Below are 24,555 nucleotides of genomic sequence, written 5' to 3'. Positions count from 1 at the left end.
CTGGGGCAGACAAAATATGGCCTGCAGGCTGTAGGCTGGGGCAGAGTGTGTGTGTTCATAGGGTGAGTCCCACATAAACACTCCACCATACACATGCTCCAACACCCCCTTTGTACTGCCATACACTCAGACCCCCAACCCCCACACCCCAGTCCCCCTCCCCCACACACAGTTCCCCACAAGCCCCATATCCATCCACACCCTGCATCCACACACATGCTCCCTCACCTCACATACCCACAGCCCCCCACAAACCTGTACCCCACCCAATATACAAGTGTGAGACTTCATTTTAAGCTATTGTGTAATCACCTCCAACACAGGTATACCCATCCCTTTGTTCCCATTCCTCGTGCAACCCAGATCTGGAGCATGTTGGCAGAAATGACCTGCCCAACACAAAGCAGTTTCTAGGGGACCACAGTCTGCAGAATTTTCTTTAAAGCAGCTAATGATGTGAAAAGAATGTTATTCTTGTAAGCAAAGTACCAAATGTTGCAATTCAAAGTATCAAACTTCTGTAACAAGAAAAAAATTGCTCAGGTTGTCAAACAAAGTGGTTTTGCAGTGGCGTGGAGAAAGAAAAAAGCAAGCACTAGTTAGCAGACTGCACACACATTGTCCATCAAGCTCTCATCAGACACACAAGGAATCCTTACTTTCCCTTGTTTCCATGGATCCATGGCTCAAACTGTTAACAGGGGTGCTATTAGTTTGCAAAACAACAGCTTCGAAGTCCAGACGTGTTGTGGCACCATTCTGTAGAACAGCCTGCCCCCACAGTTTTCCTACCACTACCAAGTAGTTTAGCCACAGACCCATAGAAATCAGGGGTTGCCAGTTTCCAGACTGGGATAACAACGTACTTCTGTGCAAGTACCAGCACATTCATTATTGCCATTTCATGTGGAAATTCTGGAGCTTAGGCTAGTCATCCAATTCTACAAAGAAGTGTTTGGCCCACAAGGTTCTCTTGGAACTGGTTCTCCTGGATGCAAAATGCAAATAAACAGTAAGGACTAAATGAGCAATGGCAGTTTGCGTCAGTTCAGGCTCATTCACTAAGTATGCCTTCATGTACATACTGCTTAACCTACTTGTTTCATTGCACTCCATTGAGGACACTGAAGAATGCCTGAATGTACACCTTGGCTAAGTACAGACAGTCAAAAAGCCCTAGGGTGAATCGATTCAATCTTTGCAGGTTAGTCTAAATTGCAGAGATCAAATTGAGAAACAACTGGACAAACATTCACTTTTGATTCGGGAAATGCAGCCACATGCCTGCAGGGAGACAGGCGAGAAACCAGGGAGTGCTAGAGCATGGCTTTCTGGCACATAGCCAGCATGGGCTGTTTGCTTCCTCTTCCTGCTTCCCCTGAGGTCTCTGAGATTTGCACTCCACAGTCACAACAGAAGGATTCTGTAGGGTTTCTCATTACTTCCTCTTCCTGCCTCCAGGTGCCTCTGGGCTTTGTAGTCCACAATAGCATCCAGCAGTAAGTTTTTAGCAGGGAAGGACAGCTCTATACATGGGGGAAGGGAAGTTTTACCTCCCTCCCTGGCCCCAGACCCCAGCTAGGGTTTGCCTGGGGGGGGGGAGGGGCAGTCCCTGTTCCTCCCCCCGAACTCTTCTCTGCTGGAGCAGATACCACAGCACAGCCAGGGCTAGAAAGCATGCTGGGATGCTAGGGGACTATAATTTAACTTGAATCAGGAAGGGGTCTGGGACAGAAGTTTCATATACAAGTTTGACTCATATCAATTAAGTCTGATACTACCTTCAACCTGGTTTATCTCAAACCCGTTTCAACCGTTTTGACACTAGTTTATGTGCACTGAGCTTCTGTTCTGTTACAGGTTTAAACCAGTTTCTTATCACTTAAACCAGTTTATGTGTAACTTCTGTCCCTAGCCCTTGAGTGCCATGTCTGATTCATGAAGGCCCTCCGACATTTCTCTACACTCCTTTTATAAGAACACTGGGCTGCAACTACAAAAACCTGCCATGAAAACCCATGGGTATTGTGCTAATCTCGCTATCAGAACTGAACAGTGTTCACATACAAGAAATATTGCTGAGCTACAGTCATGCATGCCTCAACCAGTTCCAGTCACATCGAGACTGGAGAAGGGAGACTGGAGAGGCCAAAGAGAAGGGATAAGTGGTTCACATACCACTTTCTAGAAGGTAGGACTACGCATGCTTCTCACACAGTATAATATTAGCCATGCATTACTATCTCTGGTGTCCAGAGAGGTAACAGCAGCATGAACGGAGAGGGGGAAGAAAAGACTGGGCACAACTTGCACAAAAGTCCACAAGCAAGACTTTAGATATGAAATCACCATTTCATCTGATCTAGGATATGTTGCATCAGTCACGGTTAAGCAAGGGTTAGCAACATTGTGACACTAGAAGTCTCTTCCAAGGGCTATAAGAGTACCCTCTTATAAAGCCATGCCTAATAGTCCTGCGCCTTCTAGGCATGGTCCTATGCTTAGGAGATTCTTAGTGAAATATCCCAAGTAGCATAATGTAGCTATATCATAACTGTGCATTGGAAGAAAAAAGGAAAATGAGTCTGCAAAAAAGAAGTGAGGTCAAAGATTTATTTTTATTTTTTTTAGTTATAACACTTTTGTCGAAAAACTGCTTTTGTGTTTGCTAACATTCAAGAACTCATTTGTCAGTGACAAATGATTTAGTCCAGTTAAGATTCCTAAATTTTTTGTACATAGCTGGTCGGGAAATTTTCAATCTGTTTCTCATTGAAAAATGTGGAGTCAATGAAACTGACATTTTATGCAGATTTTATGCAATGAAAATTTGTTAAAAAAAGCCTTCAGGTCCAGAGTGGTATTTCTGATCAACTTCACCCCCTGTTCCTCCACATCAAACATCACTCACCTGGTGTGGTGTCCAAGTCGCCTGTGGAGGGTTCGGGATTGAGAGTATGGTCGGGGGGTAGAAAGGTAAGAAAGGTTTATTGACTTAACAAAAACACAACTACACACAGATAACAAAACAACAGACAGACAATAATAATTCACGTCAGCAACTTATTGGCAGTCCCCTCTGATGCCTGATGTATAACAAGTTTTTCTTTTGCAAAGCTCAGCGAAGTCAGGCGTCCCCAATCAGCACTGTCCAAGAGGTACTGGGAAGAACCCTGGTATTCAGTCCTTGGGCTCCTCGAGACCCACGGGCCCACTTATCCAAGTCAACAGCTAGTTAGTAGTTCCTTTCACAGAGCTGTATCTTCCTTCTAAATGATTTCCAGATGTGCCAGCCAATTTGTAACTTCTGAGCTATGCTGATAACTTACTGCCATTCAGATTCTTTTTACTTCAACTTAGACTGACTAATAGCAGTACAAGCCTTGCATTCTTCTGATAAGGTTAATTTTAACTATGCCACAGGGCCCACCATCACTACTTCTATAAGGCTTTGCTAAATTTACCAGGCCTCATACTATATACAAGGCCTCATTACATCTTAGACTTTAATTAGGCTCTTAACAACAGCACATAGCTTAATATCTGAACAAATGACAGAAAAACACTTGGTTTAATCTTCATAGAGCCTTCAGCAAGCACTTTTATCACAGAGATATAATTTCAGCTGTCACAGTGTGGGTGACCCATCTTGAAGTCACTGTTCTGAGTCTGGCATCAAAGAATGAGAAAAGGTTGGCATCTTAAAAAGGACCATAGGAAGGGTTCTGTTCGAAATCTACTCTCGTATGCCCAATGCTTCCCTTGCCTGCCCTGCTCCCCGCCCTCTACTATGAAGAATATCATTGTCTTATATTCTTAAAATTGTTAGATTTGCCATATGATTGACATTGCTGTTAATGCATCAGCATTTCCCGCCTCGGAGGTCAAAATTTTTGTTAGTTATTAACTGAGAAATATAGCATTCCCCATGGATATGAAGCGCAGGACATTGTCAAATCTCAGATACTGACACTTTGAAGTTGCTTTTTGCTTAGTTCTCTTTCAAAAAACAGAGAGGAGAATGACAGGAATAGAGTACAAGGCAGAGGAGAAACCAAAATTTATATTCTGAATTCCATTATTTTTACAAGTATGAAATATTTGCTCAGGAAACAATTGTCAAACATGTAGAAATTAGTTTTAAATAGAGATTAAACATCTAGATTCCTTAAGTACCACAAAATTAGTTTTATTTAAAATAACTCTGATAAGACACTTTCCACTTCCCATTTGGAGCCTGCAGGACTATGACCAGCATTTACTCAACATACATTAGAATACATGCACTTCTGATTCTAGGTTGCCATCTCTCACTTTAGTGCCTCATACATACCTGTTTCCAGGGCACTGAATACTTCACTGAATCTCCCATCTAAATTAATGTCCTCAATTAATCCATTATTTTTCCTCCTTTCCTACCACCTCATCTTCATACTCTCCCAAGTTCTCACATTCCATTAAAGGAAAAATCTCTCCCATAATTTTTTAAATGATGGAGGGTCAAGATTGTTCAATTCCTTTCCTGCACTAGTGAGCAATAGGCCTACATTTCCAGTGCCAGAAATGTATTGATCACCAGGTTCAAAAAGTTCAGGCATACATGAATGAGAAGAACACCAAACTTCAGTCCTGGAGCAGTGTGTAACCTCTGCACATCCTGTCTGGCTTTAATTGGCTCCTAAATTGAGGTACTGTTTCACAATTCCCAGTCTGTATAAGGAGGCCTCTCCAAACTATAGCCTCTATCACCACATCTTTCCCCTAACCAATAAAAACAAATTAGCATAAGAATCTATTAGCACCCATCTACAGGAGGGGCTACTATCACTTCACTCTGGAGTATGTCTTTATCACCGGAGGATTCACTTTTTCACTGACTTACAAAGTACCAGGATCCACATTTTCTAATGTGTTTTTTGGTGGGAAGCATTTCTCCAAGTCTTGCTAGACTTGATTCCTTATACTGGAATCCAATTCACTTGTACTTTTGGCAGCTTTGCTTTTGCATATAGCACACAATTCATTAGCTACAGATCACTGTGGCTAATTTACTCTTTCTGCATGATAGTATTTGCATTTTATGTCCGTAGGCACACATCTTCCCACAAGGACTTGATTGCTTCTTCTGTTCTGGAAGAATTGTTTTTTTCACTAAAAAATTGTCCATATTTGGGCCGAGACAGCCAAGAGGATCATCAGAAGTTATGAATGTCAGGTCTTCTTGTACTGCAAGCCCACACTTCCACTAGATTCAGTTTATCACAAGCTTCCAGACCCAAAATTAATGTCACTTCTTAAGGTTCTACAATGAATGGGAGTTTGCATACTTTATTTTTATATTGGATGCCTGTAATACATTGTCTCTCACTGGTATATTTGTTTCTGAATGGCCAATCATTTTGATGTTTTTGAGACTTATTTTTTATCTCAATTTTAATTTTCTATATTCATGATTAGATAAACTATTAACCTGAGCACCAACGTCCACTTTCAATTAAACCATTTTTTCTTGCACTTCCACTGGCAAAATCCACTCCCTTTCATTGATTTTGCTTGATTCACCTAATCTATAAAAATGCCTCTTTCAGTGTAGGCTCAGTTGTGTACACTTGAGGTTTGTGTTTGGGATCTGCAGAACCTGGTAAAATAGTTTCTCATTACACTTAAAACAGAGCTTTTCAAATGCAGCACAATATTTGGGGTCATGTTGTCTTACACATTTGCGGCATGGCTGCCTGTAAGCACTCTCTCCTTTACAGGGATCATGACCAATGGAAAAGCTTACCTGTGAGGAGGCTTTTTCTGGCCACATTCATTCATGCCTATTGGATAGACACCCCCTTGTAGCATATTCAGTTCTGCAGCCTTGTCTGTCACGGTTTCTGCTGTCCTGCATATTTAAATAGTCTTTTCTAGGGGCAGCTCTCCCTCACACAACATCCTTTCTTGTAGTGGAGTATCTACAAGGCCACTTATAATCATCTGTTTAACGGAGTTTCTGTCAAGTTCCCAGAAGCACAATTCTTACTCAGTCTCTTTAGTTCAATAACATACTTTGTTCTGTTGTTTGTCTTCCTGTAAAAAATCTGCGTTTTTTAAGGGTCTCTCTTTTTTGGTCTTGCAGTACTCCTCAAAGGTGGACAGTATTACATTTCTTTGAATATTTTGGCCTTCTTCAAAGGGTAAGTTATAATGAACAGCCAGAGCTTCCTCCCCCACAATATGCAGGAAGATTCACTAGTCATTTTTCTCTTCTGCCTCTGTGGTTGCTAGGTTCCACTCAAACCTCTGACCAAATGCCTCGTTTTCTGTGATACTGCTTGGTATCAGAAAGGAAGGTGGAGGTTGCAAAATTTCCATGTCCAACTGTCCTGTTACGACATCTTTTCATTTTTTCAGTTTGCAACTCAAATTCTTCCAAGTTCCATGCAAGTGGCAAAGATTTCTTTGAGTGATAGTTTTATAAGATCTCACTCTAAGAAATCCTTGCCTTTTGCATAGTTTCTGGACTATTCAAGTTGTTTCATATTCATCACCTGCTACCATGCATGATCACCAGGTTCAATAAATACAGGCATTCATGAATGCCAATAACACTTTATATGACAGACCAGTGTGTAACCTCTACGGAATCTGTCTGACTCTAAGGCTGGTGTCAAGTTCACTTAGTTACAGTATGCAACCAGGCACTGGTCCTGGACCCTGCTACAACTTGTGCATGCCAGCCAGACAGGAGCCCAGCTAAAGACTTACCCAGGGAACTGGGCGGTGCAGTGTGTATGCTGAAGCCTCGGTGGCAGGTGCACAGATACAGGCTTTGGCTGGAGGAGGCAACAGATGACACGTGACCACGTGCAGAGGGAGCCTGCTCCCACTGGCCCCAAGGAATTTTGCTGACTGCTCAAAGGGGCTACCAGCATATCTGATACCCATGGAGAAAGGAATACATGGGGAGCTGAGAAAGCTGTGCAAGCTGTGTGGAGACACGGAGCTGGAGCCAGAACTGGAGCTGAAGCTGAGCTGGAGCCAGAAAGGAAGCTGGGGTCGAGATGGAGTCATGGAAAGTAGAGCCAGTTAGCATACAGATGGCTAGAGATGTCTTGACTGCAGTAGAATGTCAGTCTGAAGATGACTGACAAGGGAAAACAAAATGAGATAACAGCTGATTGAGTTAAGGGGCCAGGACTCATAAAACATTAATTGATCAAGTTAATTACACGAACGTGGTGTTGAGAAATGGTTCAAAAAGACAATAGACCATTACCTGGATAATTAAGTTTATTTTCTACTGGCAGGGGTGACTCTAACCAGCTAGACTGGAGAAGTGCAAGGATAAATAAGTTGTTTTTTCTAGCAGTGGTGACATTAACCAACTAGGCCAGGAAAGTACAAATGCAAGAATAAATAAAGTTGATTTTTCCAGTGGTGGTGATGGTGACCAGCTGAGCAGGAAAAGTGACAGTACCTGAATTAGGCTTCACCGATGGTGACAGAGGGGGAACCTACCTCAGGAATTTGCTGCAAGTAAATTTGAGGCAGAGGATTATCTGGGACAGGTTGGCCAGGAAACCAGATGGAGCACATTTCATTGAGGATTCAAATTTATGAGGTCTGACTTTAAGACTTAATTCCAATGGGGTATGGCATAGAGCAAAATGTAGGGGACGGGGAAGCCCCATGAAGAAAATCTCTGCCATCTAACTATAATGCTAAGTTGTTGGTAATACTTCACCTCCTTTTTTTTTTTTTTTTTTATTGAAACACCAAGGCAGGGCAGGAGAGAAAAGAGGGGACTTGAGGCAGTAGTGTGGGCAGGTGAGACATCTCTAGAAGCACCCACTTATACAGTACTACCTCTAAGTTAGGAGAGAGAATAGACACCACACACTTTTTAAAACTGAAGAATTCAGTCATTCAAACATTATAATCTATTTTCTGAAGAGATATAACTGTACCGACTTCATGGGATACTAAATAAGGCAGAACTTGGCCCTTTCTTGCTACATTTTGTGTCCCCTGTAGTAGCTGAGTTAACAATCTGTAGTTAACACAAAGTATGCATCTCATTTTCCCTGACAAAAACAACAGGGTTTTTTCCACTGCTGAAATATTCGACACAGAGCAAAGCAAGTACATTTGTTAGTGTATTTTTTTTATTTTTACTTTTTCCACATAACTTTATGTAAGCTACAAAAGTTGTGAAATGCAGAAATGGTAATAAAACTGCAAACTTAAAACAGTTTAGATAAGAAACATGTCATTTCTCCCTAACAATGACCATTAAAAATGAACCACATTTTGATGAATTTGTTTAATAAACACACTACACACTTTTTAAAAATAAATAAAGAACAACATTAGGGAAACTAATACCATCAACAGCATGAAGTACTTAGTAATTTGTTTTTTGAAGACAGAAATGAGATCTCTAGGCACAGTTTTAGGCATTATAGAGGACACAGAGGCAATAGGTTAGTGTGCACTGTTCTGTACAAAAATACAGTCTGAATAAATTACGTTGCTAGCCATAAGATTAGACTTCACTTACCAATCAGTTCATTGCATGTTTAATAATATACAATTACATGCTAATCCATATATATCTTTTTTTTTCAAACACATAGGTCTCTCTATATTTATGTCTTTAAAATTTACATGTTGAACTTACAAAAGCTAAATGTAGTTGTGCAAGAAATCCAAAAGAGGTGCTAGGTACTTTTCAGCACCGGACGGCATACCTTAAGCTTAAAAAATACAAAGAACTAGCCCTGCTTGCAAGTCTGCTATATATATATTTATATATATTTGGAAGATAAACAATGGGCTTGTTTTGTGAAAAATTATCCTGCTAGTGAGATAAAGCCAAATACAACTGAAGTGGTGACGGCATGATACAAGAATAATATATAAAAATGATAGATCTATTTTATATACACTCTGAAACACAAGAGTGGTTTATTTTGTGGGTAGAAAAATAGTTCAGTTCTACACTGCATTTACTTTTAATTCAGCACTGAAACATGTCAGAGTTGCCAATCTTGACTGGGGAGGGGTGGGGGAGAAGCAGCAGTAGCATAAGCTAAATTAAGGTACCTATATCCATTATCTTAAGCACCTAAATATGAAGGACCTGACCTTAAGAGGTGAGCAGATACCATATATTTCATGGAAGATATAGGTGTAAGAATCTCTGGAAATCTGGGGGCATTTTTACATGTGTTGTGGGATGTGTCGCTGGGTGCATAATTAGCAAGCTGTGCTAATTAAAAGTGCCCATGTGTCACATGTATCAGCGTTGCTGCACATTCCCACACTGAAAAAATAGTGGTGGAGCACTTTGAACTAAAGCTTGTTGAATATGTTTTATTTCAAAGAGCAGCGCTGCTATTTTTTCAGCGTGGAAATGCACAGTGACATTGATACGCACGATGCAGCATGTCAATTTCTGTGCTCCAGCAGACTTGATTAATTGAGTCTGCTCTGACGTGCTAGATTTCTAGTGCATTGGAGCAGTTTCCACACATGTGTATAGGAACCCTGAGTGTTTTATGGAAATAGGAACCTGACTTTAGATGGCCAAAATTTTTAGAAAAAAATAAAAAGAATTGCTGAATGGTGCTTTTATGTAAGAATTCCATGTTTTCCAATGTATATATGCAATTTATGCTTCTGTGTCTTAGTCTGCTGCATGTTTTTCTCTCTAGCTCTATAGAGAGATGGGATTTGTTAAGATTAAGAACGATGATGCTGATCTATCATTTTATGCATTTTCTTCTCAGACTAAGCAGTGTCAGGTACTTGTCATCACCCAAAGTATCACTCCTCTAGAAAAGAACAGAGAGCTTTCACAATAGGCTTTTTAAAAATTAGGCTAAATCCTGTTGCAACCCATTATCTTCCTCTCATGCACATTAAAAGCAGTTACACTGTAGTTTAGAAAGTCACAGTTAACTACATCCAGGTCTCTGCTTCAAGTGAGTTTCAGAAAAGTATAGTTAGAAACATGTTCAAATACCTGCAAGACAAACAGATGCTCTTCTCTTTTTCCTCATGTCCCCATAGTTTTGTCCTTCATCACATTACGTGAAACCACCATTTTTCTTGGTCATCCTAGTCTAGCTAACACTACTGGTCCAGGGAACAGTGCCTATACTGAACACTCTACTGCAGTACTACATACTGTACTACACACTTTACTGCAGTAAGGCCCAGAATTCAGAACTAGTTCTTGTTAGACAGCAGTGAGTTAATAAACACCATTCTAAAGGCGGAATTGTGGCTATATACCCCTTACACAACTGGGGTGTATAAGCTCCTTTCTTAGAACCTCCTTCCTCTCTGTGAACCAAGGTGTGTCCATTTAGCACTTTAGATGTGGTCCTAATTTTGCAATCACTTTTTGGAACTACCTATATAACAGCAATACAGGAGAAGGTTATTTTTCCCCCAAAAAGGACCAAATAGGTTATATTTTAAATCTCCCCATTAACAAAAATAATTCTTTCTAAACTTGTATATTATAACTGTATCAGGTGTATAAAAATATGCTCACCATTAATTGAAAGGACCCAAATAAGCAATTTTTAAACCAAAATAAAAGTTATTCAGGGTAAGTGAATTTAAAAGTTTTCCCAATTTAACTTAGGTCTCATTTCATTTGGAGTGTCTATATGTTTTATGTGGGAAACCATCTTTAGAAGCATATTTTTTTGCCAATTTATTATAAACTCAAACGGGGAAAAAACAAATGTAACTTATAAAGCTGATATACCATACTGATAACAGTTCTTGTGCATGACTTGGTCTCAACTATATTTTTGTTGACTGAAGACACTCATGAGTTTAATGGATTTTTTAAAATGGCAATTCTGTTTAAAACTTCGTTTTAAACCAGCATTAAAAAATGTAATAATTACCAAATTATGACATCATCAGCTAATCATTTCATTCTGTTCAAACTTAACTTTATATGAACTTTTACACATTTTCCATCAAAGTGAGCTTCTATAAGGACATACAGAGAGAACAGAGCATTTGACATTATATTTATTTTGTAATACCAACCCAAACTAGAGATACTAGTCCAATACTCTGGAGAATGTGCATAAAGTTAGTGCTTTAACCGCTACACCATAGCTAATATTACCTTTAGATGTAATATATGTGTCTCCCTCTGTGTGAGGATTCATTACCTATATATTTTTTATATATTTATTTGTACTAACAAATACCTTCTATAAAAATACTTACTTGGACTCATTATGCATTTTTTACTGTGATGTTTGAAATTAAAATGATATTTAGGACAAATGTAGCTTCTGCATGCATTTTATATACCTCAAGGAAATGAGGCCCTCTTTTACCTTCATTTAGCCCCTCCCTTCCTCCCTCCACAATGCTCAGAGCTGAGACAACTTCCAGCCACATAATTAGAAACATGTGTTTTTAGGTTCTGTCTTCCTTCAGTGATTTGCCACCCATTGGTGGGAAAATATGGATCACCAATGCATAAACTCCTCCTTTTTTCCAGAGACTTCTGAATGCAGATATTAGGAAAGTCACTAACCAGTTCCACTCACAGTCTCTAACATACATCCACTTGCAACTGAGTCCCCAAAAGATTTTTCAAATACATGACCAGAGGCTAGCTCATTGTATAAAATGGTACTGCCTGCTCAAAACAACCTTTGAATCCTCCATGATATAAGAAAACTTCTAAATAGAGCTCATGCCAGCTGCTCCCCTGCAGGCAATGGCAGATATGGGCATTTTCATTCCAACTACTTTTCTCATAATGATTTGTCATGTAGATCCTTTGCTTGTTGTCAAGAAAAATGAAGTCAATGTATCAACAGTTTGCAGCATTTGTCTATGCAAGATCAGCCATTTTTAATCTGCTGTTTTATATCTGTTCTCTTGAACATAAAAGCTGGTTACAGCGTTCACAGCCAAAAGGCAAAGGCTACTTTATCCACAGAGCAGACTGTCTGGTGCTCCACAAGTGTTCTAAAAAAACTGAGAGTTAGAAAAGATGGAGTAATCCTTTGTTATTTTTTTCTTTTTTTTCTTCTTTTGCTTTGTTAAACTAAACAGTTCTAGTAGTAGTCTTCGTAGTTCTTAGGGTTCAGGCAATAAAGGATGGCACCCCCAAATGAAAATATAGTTGCACCCCAAGCCAGGCCATAGCCCCAGTTGAACTCATGGTATATTTTCAAGCTGACCGTCTCGATGAACTTGATTGGATAAAGGACTAGGCTGCACACCTGAAGAACAACTGAAATAAAAATTAGCCAAAGGTCAGAAAAGAATGGGTTTTTTGCTCTATTACATAAAACAAGGCAAACACTCAATTATCAAATTTTACATTTGCTGCAATTTTTTATTTATAGGTATTGTGCTATTTGAATAGAAACAATATGTAAGCTGTCTCCGCTATCTATAGAGAGTATAGCAGTTGCGATACATTCTGCTGGATATGAACAAATGTTACGTCTGCTCTATAATAAAGTGAGACACTCTAGATCCCCAGATAATGAATACAACCAATCTCTTCCCATTTTTTGTTCTCCCTTTTTTTAGTCTGAAGTTGGAATTCTTTTTGAGACCAGAACTAAAATGACTAATCTTATAGATATTATAAACGTGTCATAAGGGAGAAAAAGAATAAAGAAACAAGAAGAAACATAACTCACAATCAAAGAAACCATTTATTTTAGATGAGTAGTAATTCATAGTATTAGGTGTTATTTATTAATGTCTAATGGAATTCTTAAGGAATTATGAATTACATGCATTTTATCACCTATTGTAATTAGAATTAATCATATAATTACACAGAGCACCAGAGGAATTCATGAAATTTAGTTAACTACTAGTAAAGTAGAACTCAAGGGTGGGTGGAGTACAATATCCTGCCCTGGCTGAAAACTAATGAAACAGAATAAATTCACAGCAGCAAAAAACCCAGAAAACCATTTCTTTGTATGATGATGATGACATTTCCCAGAGAGATTGAGAGGAGATTTTATGCAGCCTGATGTACGTATGTTCTAAACACATTTGCAACAGAATTTAATAAACCTGATAAATATAGCATTGTATGTCAACTACCAATACGACGCATGTGCACTGTGAATGGAGGAAGAACCCACGCTCATAAGGATCTGTTCTCCCTTAAACACAGGCACACATCTACCATTAATTTAACTGGAATAAACAGTTACTGAACTCAATACAAAGATAACTGGATGAAATGTAATGGCTTGTGACATACAGGAGGCCAGGCAAGATGATATAATGGTCCCTTAGGTCTTGGGCTTCATGGACTACATGTACACAATATGTGATCATCTGGCAGCACAGGAAAATAAATTCCAGTTTTTTCGCATCCCAGAGACATAGCACGGACCTTTTCCAAAGGTCCTTCTTGGCTTTAAAACTCAAATATTAAAGCATGTGATTAACTTTGCAGGCACAAAGAGTCCCTTGAATTCAGTGGGTTGTTCACATCCAAAGCACATATTTAAATATAGGCAGGATAGGTGTGTCCACCGCTGGAAGTGCACTACCGCATATATTTTAACCAAACAGGAAGTCACTTTTTAAAAAGCAAACAAGCTATTAGATTTTTTTAAATGCCCAGGGCCAAACTCATAATTATACTAAAAGAGCTCTGAATTATAGCATTATCTTTGAAATTACGTAAGAAATTATAGCACAATAAAATATTACAGTTACTAACATACTGCTTACACATTTATGGTACACACAAATTTTCACTTGCCTTTTTATTTTACTTTACAAACTACTAAGGGTTAAATACTAATGAAAGATGCCAGTTTGCCATTTTAGTTAAAGACTTAGCCCTTTATTTAATTACTATTTCAAAAGTATAGTGCAAGATTTTCAGTACTACAGACCTAGTACTGTGAAACAAACTTATTGTAAGATGGGTTTTCACTTCTATTCAATCTTTGGCTTTTCACTCAAGGCTGCCAACGTGGATAGCAGTTTTTATAAAACAGACGTCCGTCGTCAGTTGTTCTGAGCTGCTCCCAAATCAGAGGATCTTTGCACAAATACAGTGTAGATTCAAGAGACAGATTAGATCACTGGTCTAAAGCAGTGATCTAGAAATGAAAGGAACACAGTACTTCTTAAACCAAGAAGATTCTCAGCAAGAAGTTGCTCCAGCTGAGTTACAACCATACTTTCACACCAGTTCAACTGAAGTCAATGGTAGTATATGGTGTGAGCTATGTTGTCACAATAAAGGCCTAAGCTTTGCATGGAATTAAACATATTTTTCATGTTTTATGTTTTCTATTCCTGGGCTTCATTCCCATCCCTTGTTTATTTTAAACTGATGTAACTCCAGCTAATTGTGAGAACAGAAAATCAAGCTCTATAGCTATGATTTAAAAAAAAAAAGAAGGATAAATCCAAAAAGTATTGATCATCAAGCAGCTCCCAGACAGACTTCGGCTGTCACAACTTGTGTTTTCAAGTGACTGTTTTCAAACCACACATTCCTGATGTAGACCAGGAATATCAAACTCATTCAGCCCATGGGCCATACGAGGGACATGGGGTCAGACTGACCCCCATATGCAGCACACATCCTAAACTGCCTCCGTGCACTGCATGCAGCATGCATGCCAGCTCCAGCCCCATGTGCTACATGCAGTGGCCACCAACCCTGGCACACAGAGTTGGTCCACTGTGGTTAGGGACAGATATTAAAAAAGCCTGAGCCTGAATCGTTGCAGGTTAGTCTAACCTGGCTAGGCTGAACCAGTTTGTAACCACACAGAGATCCCCTTTGGACTGAGGAAATGCAGGCACATGCCTACAGTGGCTCAGGATATACGCCAGGGGGCGCTAGAACCACCCTCCCTTACCTTCCATAGTGCTGAGCTGAGGGGGGCATGGGCAGGCCTCACAGGATGCTCTGATTAGGGAGGGGTCCCCCCCCACCACCAGGAGGGGGCCAGCAGGGAATTGATAACAGAGCATTGAGTTAGACAGCAGAGAGTTACACAGGAAGTTGTTAGCATTTAGCACCCCATCAACAAAGCAAAAGGATCTCTCATTAATTCAACCTCTTCTTAAACAACTTTTTCCAAGGAAGGAAGAGAAGGACATTACCAGCTACCGGTTGATTAGCCCCCAAAAGCTCTAAGCAAATACTGTCCTATATGCCTTTGTCTTGTCTGCCTTACACAGACACTTCTCAGCATTAGCTAGCATACCACATGCTGGCTATGGTCCGTGCTGTGGGAGAAGAGAGGGAAAAATCCCTGCTCGAGCAGGGTGGGTGGGGAGCAAGGGGAAGAGCCAGGTAGACACTGCTGTGCCTGCAGTCTCTGCCGGAGCTCCAGCCAGGGAGTAGAGGGGCAGCTCTGGACGAGAGAGCCTTGTCTAGGGCTGCAAAGCATCTGGAATGCTGGGGGACTCTGGTTTAGCTTAAAACATGAAGGAGTCTGGGACAGACATTGTGCACAGAATGTCTGCTGCACATGGGGTTGGGGCTGGTGTGTACCACCTGTGGCATTTCTGGGTTTCTGCTACTTGATTTGAGGATCCCTGCAACGTCTCTCCCCTCAGCAGGGAGCGGTGTCTGGACTGCAGGTTGTAGCAGCTCCCGCTGCCCAGTGCCCCTCACACCACCCAACAAATGCAGCCCTTCCCTGGGCCCAACCTGGCACCAGGGCTTCTGGTGTGCTGTAACAGTCACCAGCTCCCTCTACCCAGTGCTCACTCTGGCACACTGAGCCTGCCCCTCCCTGGGTGCCTTCTCACTGATGGAGCAAACCAGGGCAGTCTCCCCCTGGTCTGTGTCCCGCTCCCCTCCTGTGCACATCCAAGCCATGCAGGAGCTTGGAGAAGGTTCTTCCCAGGCTCAGAGTCTCCTGACAGGCAGCTCCTCTTTTGTGCCTGCCCCGGCAGGGCTCCAAAGGGGGACAAGAGGAAGAAAGGATACTGTGTTTCTCTCCGGTGCAGCCTCTAGCTACCACTTCTGCTGAGTTCTGATACGGGCTTTCCAAGGGGCAGCCGTGGTGAGGTCCTTTTCCTGGCCTCCAGCCTGTCTCTCTTCTCCCCTCTCTTCCTTTTATTCTCCCTCCTGAGAAAAACTGCTCCCCCTTTTTAAACAAGCCCTCTCAGCCACTTCCACGCTGGGACTCTTCCCAGGCTTTTGCTAATGTTCCTCTCATGCAAAACCCCTGCTGGGGTTACATCACCCCTCCCACTTCAAAGAGGGCTGCCTCAAAAGCAGCTTCACTCACCCTTAGGGCAAACAATATCCCTACTGAGACAAACCCTCTCTCTCCTCACACTTTGTCCCTCTGCAAGGCAGCCATTCCTATCCCTTCAGGCGAGTACAATTTTAATGCTGCTACACTTAGCATTTTGTCTTCTAGCCCACAATGCACTCTGCAACTGCAGGAAGGGCAGGAGAGTAAATTTTGACCAAGGACAATAGGATAAGTTCATACTCTTAGGGTAAGGATATTTTTATGCTGATTGAGAGCATTATTATTCAGAAAAAACATGTAGGTATGCCTGTAGCTGCTGAATCCCTGCCTAAGTCCTAGCAAAATCAATGGATTGTTCCAAAGAAAGATGGACTTAAAAACATGCTTTAGCACTTTCCTGAACTGAGGCCTCAGGACTTCTATGCTGAGTCATCAGGAGGTACTTTTATCAAGTCTCTTCTGAAATGCTAACACACAAATTCAGTATACTACAGAGAAATCAATGCATCAAATTCACAAAGAAGAAGAGGTGGTCGGATCCTTTTGGAATAGAAACCTGCAGTTAAAGAGGCTATGTACCAACTGCCTTTTTAAAAATATTAGTTATCACTATTCCTATTAATGGCCTAGCTGCATAGAAACAACAGAATTGCAAGTGTAGATTAGCCTTTGGCTTCAAACAACTATATTGATTCTGTACTGCATTCTATTTCATTCTGCAGCTGATTTACACCCATACACCCATTACACCTACATGCCCCTCACTGTTCTTATTACCTGTGAAGCTATGTGGATGCTGGAAAAGTGGCAGCTGGAAAAGTTAAGTTAAAAAACCCTGAAGCGTAAGCCAGTAGCACCTGTAAGGTAGAGCGACAGGGGCAACTGCCCTGGGTACCAACTGGGGTGTCGGTAAAACAGCTTTTGCCATGGCCCTGGAACTGCGATCATGACAGCAGCAGCACCCAGAAGTTGCTGTTGCCACTCTGTGTGCCAGTTACCCTGAGCACCCTGCCACATTCTTATACTGGTGGTGTAAGCAGTAAGCAAGTCCAGAGATGACTGGGCACATTGAAACCAAATGCATATTACTACAGAAAAATCCCTTGCAGCTGAAATTAAAAGAGGCTTAGTTTTATGTGGCCTTATTTATAGGACTAAATATGCTACAGTTCTGGAACCACCAATTCTTTCAGTAGCCAAATAAAAGACAGCTTTTTAAAAGAAATTCTAACTACTAAAAAAGGCTAATCCCATGTTACAAACTGCAATATTCACTCCAAATCCATCCCACAGTGCAGGGCTCATTTTCATGAAGAATGCTACTGCACTTACAAGTCTTTAAAACAGCATGTATTTATTTATTTCAAGGTGCTCTGAACAGCACCTTAAAGAAAATTCAAGTCATGGCCTTAAAAAGGTATCAAATAAAATATGGAGCCTCTGCTTCACATACCAACAATATAAAAGTCATCTGTTCCCAGATTCTCAAACTTTGTGAAAGTCACCTCACCTCCAGCTGAAGAATGAGGACATCATTTGCCAAACACTGAGTGAATAGTAGGACATGCTACTTATGCAGTAATGCAAAAGCATGAGATTTAACCTTGGGATTGGAAGATATATCTAGGTGCTCCCTATGAATGTACATATGGGAATCAGGAACCATCTGAAAGGGAAGGAGCCCCCCGCCCCCCGATCTGTGACTACAGAATTAGTGCTGGAATGGCATTTAAACTGCTTGTTCACTAGGAAAGGTGATGGAATGATGGTTGGATGAAATCCTGCCTCTCCAACAGCTACTAGTGTCTGGAGAGAACCCTACTGTCTGGAGAGGTCTTCTCCTTTTTACTTGTGAGTGAGAATCTAGAAACAGGCACTACCTGGCAAGAAAGTCCCCACCACAAACTGATTTTAAAGGTAAACAAAACATAAAACTAGAATATGCCCCATCATGAAAGCCCCTTTGGGAAGACACTTAAAACATTTCAGTTTTGGGGAATGCTGATATGTAATGCAAATCATGGATTACAGACCAAATGAACAAGATTTAGACTGGCTGTGGAAAAAGGATCTATATATACAAGTCAACAGCTCTAGGGAGTGGCTTCCCAAATTTATGGAAAAAACAAGTTTGTGTTTGTAATATTAATTCTATGCAGTTGTTCTTCCACTTACTCAACTACTTAATTCTGCATACACATTTTAAATGATCCATCTGCCAGTCTACTTACTGGCTTACCCCTTATTCACCTATTCGCAAAAACTAACTTGTCCATCTTCTTCCTTAGCCTGCAAATACTCTTCCCCCTTAACTCTTTCCACATTTGCCATGTAAGCATCAAATTGAGATTAAAAAAGTTAAATGTAGCCAACCAAATAAACACCTTAAACAACTGATCAGTATCTAAAGTCTCTACAGCCCCCACCCTCACTTATTTTATAGCTCCTACCACAATTGTCATCCATTTCCCTACACCTGTCAGTTGTGCTAGGTACCTTGTATTTTAAGTAGCTCTCTTCACTGGAAACATGTTTAGGATTAAATTCCTAAGCATATTCACACAGAAACTGCCATAATATCAACAGACTCTTGGTGCTGTGGCTGTCTAACCACAAAGATATTCTGAAACCACATAAAAATATAAAATCAAGGAATATCTGCATGGAGGGCAAACCCTTCCCTAATGTAGCCTAGAGCCCACCTGCAGCATCACAGTGCTCTCAGGTGATGTCAAGCCTCCACCCACCTCCAATGACAGCTGAAACCAGAGCAACAATCCTGAAGAGGAAACTATGAAAATGTGAACATGAAATCACAAAGCATAAAATTTGTCAGATAATGATGTGACATAAGGCAGCTCTGCTCAGCTTCATCATATTCCTCCCTCCAACACATTCTGGACCACAGCACTTTAACACCCAAACCTATACCCAATACATAAGTTAAAGGAAATAGGCAGATCTCTCTCAAATGGTAGATAACTAATATAGGTATCTTATTAATGGAGATTATCATTAACAGCAAAATTGTTTTACTACACAAAGAAAACTCAATTAATTCCCAATTAAATATATTGAGTTCTGTCTCTCTAAAGAGAAAACATGTCTTTTTAAGCTGTTAATTTAATAATATATTAATTAAGCTATAAGACATGACCAGGAGTATATTTCTAAGCAGTTAATGCAAACTGTTATGAAGTATGGAGTCAAAGGACAAATGAATAACTACTAATGAAGGTCAATAATCCCATTCCCCTAAATTTAATTGCTAGGCATAATTTTGTAATGTTCAATCTTCTTAAAAGAAGAAAAGGATTAGTTTATTTGTCTTGGGCATGTATGTAATATGCAGCTCATCAAGACCCAATTCTACTGAAGAATTCTGAACCCACTTTGTCATCTCTCTTTAAAAAACAAACTGAGCTAGAGTGCATTATTAATATTACTTGCATGTATACATGCCTCTCTCTAGCTCTGAACTACAGTTCAACAATTTTCAAGCAAACAGCAGGGGGCAGCAGGATCCTTCCTCAGATCTTTGTTTCAGTTCGAAATACCCTTCAAAATCTGAGGACCTATCTTTTCATATTGTTGTAAATGGCTTTTTAAAATCCATCCAACAGACTAGATGGTGCTGTCAGTTTCTTCATTATGGGCTATGAGACAGGCTTATTTTGCTGGTTCCAACACGGATACGACTGACAGAATGAAGGGAAGCCAAGGTTGGTGGATCTCAGGGGGAGAAAAATATCCTTTACTAGCTAAAATGAAAACACCAGAATGCATAAAACGAGGGATGATTCGGTATGGCAATTATGTACTGCATTAGAGCATTTTTCTGGCCTGTTTGTCTTCAAGGGTCTTTCTTAAAGTCTCCCTGTACTCTGCATAAACTGCTCCATTTTGGTACTTTGAAAATCAAAGAGGGGCTTTACAGTGTGACAGTTGTTAAATTAATAACTAAGAGTTAACCTGACACAATGAAATTAATTCCTCCTGTGGCACAGGAACAGATATAAACACCTTTCAATTTAATCCTATTTATTTTCATACTTATGGCTTCAAGGGTTCACACTTAGGAATTAATTTTCCTATTTTTGAATTTTAAAATGAAGGACATTAAAACTTCAGACAGGGCTTCAAAAATATTAAGGGGGTGGGAGCAATCAGGCAACATAATATCACGGACTCCAAAAGCTGATTCTTTCAACATCATCCCCTCTAGCCCCTGCTACATCACATGATTTATAAACAATATTTGTTTGCATTAGATTTAAAAGTGGTATCAGTGCACTGTAAAAATGATTAATGCCTTGCAAAAATAATACGTAATACAATTTAGCATAAGACAATGCAAATATCTCTGAATTATTAGGCAACCAACTCACATCACTCTTCTGTAAGAAAAAGCAGCTGGCCTTAGGAAATTTCAAACTGTTTGGGTAATGTATTTACCTGCTGCAAATAGCATGACTGCCACTGGTCTGTAGAAGCGCCTCCGAGATCCTACGCAGATAGAGATCAATCCAACCAGGAAAGCGATGAGAATGATGGCAGCACCACCCAAAAGCAAAGCAAGAGTAGCTATCTGCCAGTCTAGAAAGATAAGACATTAAAGAAATGCATTTCAGTTAAAAATGACCAAACATTTGCCCTCTAGAAGAAGAGGAGGAATAAGAAGAATACAGGGCTTATACTAAGCCCTGGGTAAACATGTAATATCTTGATTTAGGAATGAGTGCAAATCCTTCCTGTGACATCTTTTCAAGGTTCAGTTAATTTTATTGGGAATTTTGCCTTAGGAAGATTGCTTAAGCTTGGTCCAAATAAGGAAGAGGATTTAAGGTTAGATCAGCTAATTCTGGCCTATGTTATCTAACACCCTTTCTAGTACTAACCGTTCGCTAGAGTAATCACAAACTTTCCCTTCACTTTAGCTTGAAGTGGTCAAGGGTGAGCTCAGCATGAAGTCTCACAAAGACTGATAATTCAGGAACCATAACCACACACGCAGGGTCTTGAGGAAAAAAAATTATACATTTAGGCATCTGAACATAAACCCCAAAGAAACGAGGAAGATACTAAAAGTAAAAATTATTTTGTACAAAAATTTTACTCAATGAGGGTTGAGCAAAATGCATGACCAGCTGAGCTGGAAAAATTAAGGATTTGGAAAAATAAACCAGCATGGGGCCCTTAAAAGAACTGAACCCTTTGGTGCTGCCAAAGGGAGTCCTCTGGCATTGCCCTATGACAGGGACAGACATGAGGAAAGGGAGGCTTTATTAGTACTGTCTCTATTTTCTTTTCTTTTTAAACCGAGCAATGGGTTTTAATATATGCGGGGTGGGGGTAGAATGAGTGGGTTTTGGGGAAAGGGAGGCAAAGCAAAGGTGGGGACATGAAAACTCCTCGGGGTCTGAGGTAGAGAGCTGGAAGGGAGGGGAGGGAAATGGTTGCAGAGGGTGGGGTGAGGGAGAGGGAATGTCTATTTTCTTGTATTGAAAGTAGATTGGAAAGATAGGTGGGGTGGGGGGAGCCAGGCCGTGATCAGATGTAGGGGAGCAGAAGAGAGTGGATTGCTTTTCAGTCTGGAGGTTTTGGGCGGGTATTTTGTTGCATTTTTTTTATTTTAAGATTTGACTCTGTTTCTATACATTGTTGGATTCTATTTTAAGCTGTCCTGAGCCTTCTTTTTTTAAAGAAGGGCAGCATAAAAATCAAATCAATAAAGAAATAATAACCCTGACTCTTCCAAGGGATGTAGGAATGACCCACTCTCACTTACCCTGGCAAAATTCCTAATGAATCAATGGGAGCTTTGCCTATGTGCCACTTCAGATTTGGCCCAGCATGTAACTGATGAGTCGCCAGGAACATTATAAGAGTCAGGAATCAGGCAAGGTAAAAATCCATCTGTAAGCAGATCGCCAGGAAGGGCCTATGCACCATTTAAGTTCTAAGCTAAAGGCTTAAGTAGGATTTGAGTGATGCACAAATCTGGTGATGACTCCTCTGCACAGGAGCAGATTTCACACCTAACCACTTTGCCATGTGGATCGGGTAGATCCAGAGAAGGTGCAAAGGCACGGCTACTCCCACCTTTTCTGACAACACCACAGAAGCAGCTGACAGCAAATTTGGTTTTAAGTTTCCTAATTCTACCACTCCTTTCCCCACTACAAGAGGACATGCAGGCATGTCCTCCTGCAGTAAGCCTGCATGCAGGCTTGCTGGAATGGTCAAGAGTGGCTCTGGCTTCCTCCTGCCCTTGGGTCAATGGGGACAGCCGCAGCAGCGGATAGGTTCCCCCTCCCTCCCTGGTCACCCCAGCTGCCAATCTAGGAGCAGAAAGGGGGAACCTGGAAATGGGGATCAGAGCCACCAGCCTGAAGCCTGGTCCCCAAACAACCCAGCTGGAGCAGGTAGGAGTGGGTCTGGAGCTTCCCTCACCCCCAAGACAGTGCGGACAGTGGCAGCAGCAGGCAGGAGTGGGGGAGGAAGGGGGGAGGAAGGATGTGATTCTGAGCATGGAGGGGAAGAGGGGGAAGATTTTTATCTGCTTTGGGGACTTAAAGTCCGTGACTGCTTCTCCTGTGGCATGGTCTACGCACCCTTGGTGGGGGACAAGGGGAGAAAGGCTGGGAACAGGGGGTACAAACACCTATGCAGCCCTGGTTGCTGATCCATCACTCCACTTTGCAAAATCCTGGATCCACTTCTCATGTGGATCAAGAAATAGAATCCCAGCATCCTTTCCATCACTCAGCACAAAGAGGGATAATGAACACAGATTTCTGCAAGGAATTAGTGGGAGAGAAGGGGGAAAGCACAGATGAGCTATGCATCCTTCTGATATGACTTTGTCCAAGGTGCATTTTGTAAATAAGTTCAAAACTGATTTGGGAGAGAGAGTGCACATAAGCACAAGCAAGAATGTATGCACAAAATAGTGTCTCTGAGATTTAGCACATCTAGGTTCCAATAATGACTGTTAGAATACATACAGCATGGCTTTTTTGGGACTGGTATGACTAAATGTCATTTATGAATCACTGAATGAAAGATGGAAAATAAAAAGATTACTGAGGAGAGATTGAAAGTGCGTCTCTAAATGAAAAAAAAAAAAAATTTTCTTGTAAACATTTCTCCATGCATATGCTCTACTGTCATACTACTAAAATGTTAATGAACACATCAGTTTTATTACAAAGAAAAAAATACTAAAACTTTCAAGCTTTGTTTACTAGGTATTGTCTAAATGGACAGACACTGGAGTTGGGAACAACTTAATCCTCAACCCTCTTAGCCTATCTCAGTATGTAGTTTAAAAAGTCATTTATTTTATATGTCTTATTGATATACTAAAAGCAAAATGGAAAGAACCTCAGTTACATTACAGAAGCGTTGCAAAGACTGACTAATTAATGTTGATGAACCCTGAAAAATTTAAGCAATGATTAACATTGGTTAGTACACTTCCTATGCAAATTATGAAGTGCCCTGTGCAACTAACAACAAATACACACACTTGAAAAAGATGGCTTTCCCAACAGCTTGGAACCACATAAAAGAAAACTCTCCACTTAGAAGTTGCACAGGTACAAAGAGAAGACATGTAAAATTGTCTCACCCAGAGGCCAAACCCATAAAAGACTGCAAGTGTGAATCAAACTGTCACATGGGAGAAGCAGTTGAATGAAGATTTTAAATGCCGGTACAAGTAATAGGAGATTACACACAACTATCTCCAGGCTGATCAGAAGCCAACGGCTCTAAATAAAAGGTGAATGACACTGGAGTAGCAGGACGATAAAAAAATTAAGCATGCTTTTGCTTTTCTAATAGATGATAAACAGGTAATAGATAAGGCAGGAAAGCAATTAATCGTGCTATAGTTAAGGCACAAAGAGATGCAAGTGTGGGCTAATATTTTAATCATTAGCAGTCACATCTATAGATTTTGCAAAGGTTAAAAAAATATATCTATTACTTTATTATTATATGCATGTAGGTTATAAAAGGACAAATCAGTGTTGGAAGACAGCCACTCTCTGGAGTTCTATTTAAGTGGAATGAATTCCTAGGACCTAAGTGTCCAAGATTATGGTGCTGACAATAAATTCAGAACAGTAAAAGCCCAGTTTCTGTCTATTTATTACCAAAGGGTGTGTCTACATGAGATGCTTTACTGAGTGATAGAGCAAATTACTGAATAGTAAGCATCTGCGTCTAAGTACTGCAGACCCTTACTGCGCAGCAATTTGCTCTACTAGGCAGTTATTTTGCTATTTGCATT

The 24,555-nt window shown here is 40.5% G+C and overlaps 1 protein-coding gene across 1 annotated transcript in view; it reads right to left on the bottom strand.

The window, feature by feature from the left end:
- Positions 1–8,131: 8,131 nt before the first annotated feature.
- Positions 8,132–24,555, bottom strand: part of TMEM47 (transmembrane protein 47) — a 28,804-nt gene continuing 12,380 nt past the window's right edge. Inside the window, exons 2-3 of the mRNA XM_059720815.1 lie at positions 20,712–20,852; positions 8,132–12,274 (exon numbers count right to left, since the gene is read on the bottom strand). Of these exons, the coding sequence (XP_059576798.1) occupies positions 12,096–12,274; positions 20,712–20,852 (320 nt within the window). The 3' untranslated portion in view covers positions 8,132–12,095. The remainder of the gene's footprint in view (positions 12,275–20,711; positions 20,853–24,555) is intronic.

This window comes from Alligator mississippiensis, chromosome 1 (genome assembly GCF_030867095.1).
Source record: "Alligator mississippiensis isolate rAllMis1 chromosome 1, rAllMis1, whole genome shotgun sequence".
Lineage (NCBI taxonomy): Eukaryota > Metazoa > Chordata > Crocodylia > Alligatoridae > Alligator > Alligator mississippiensis.
This window is presented reverse-complemented; position numbering and strand designations above follow the sequence as displayed.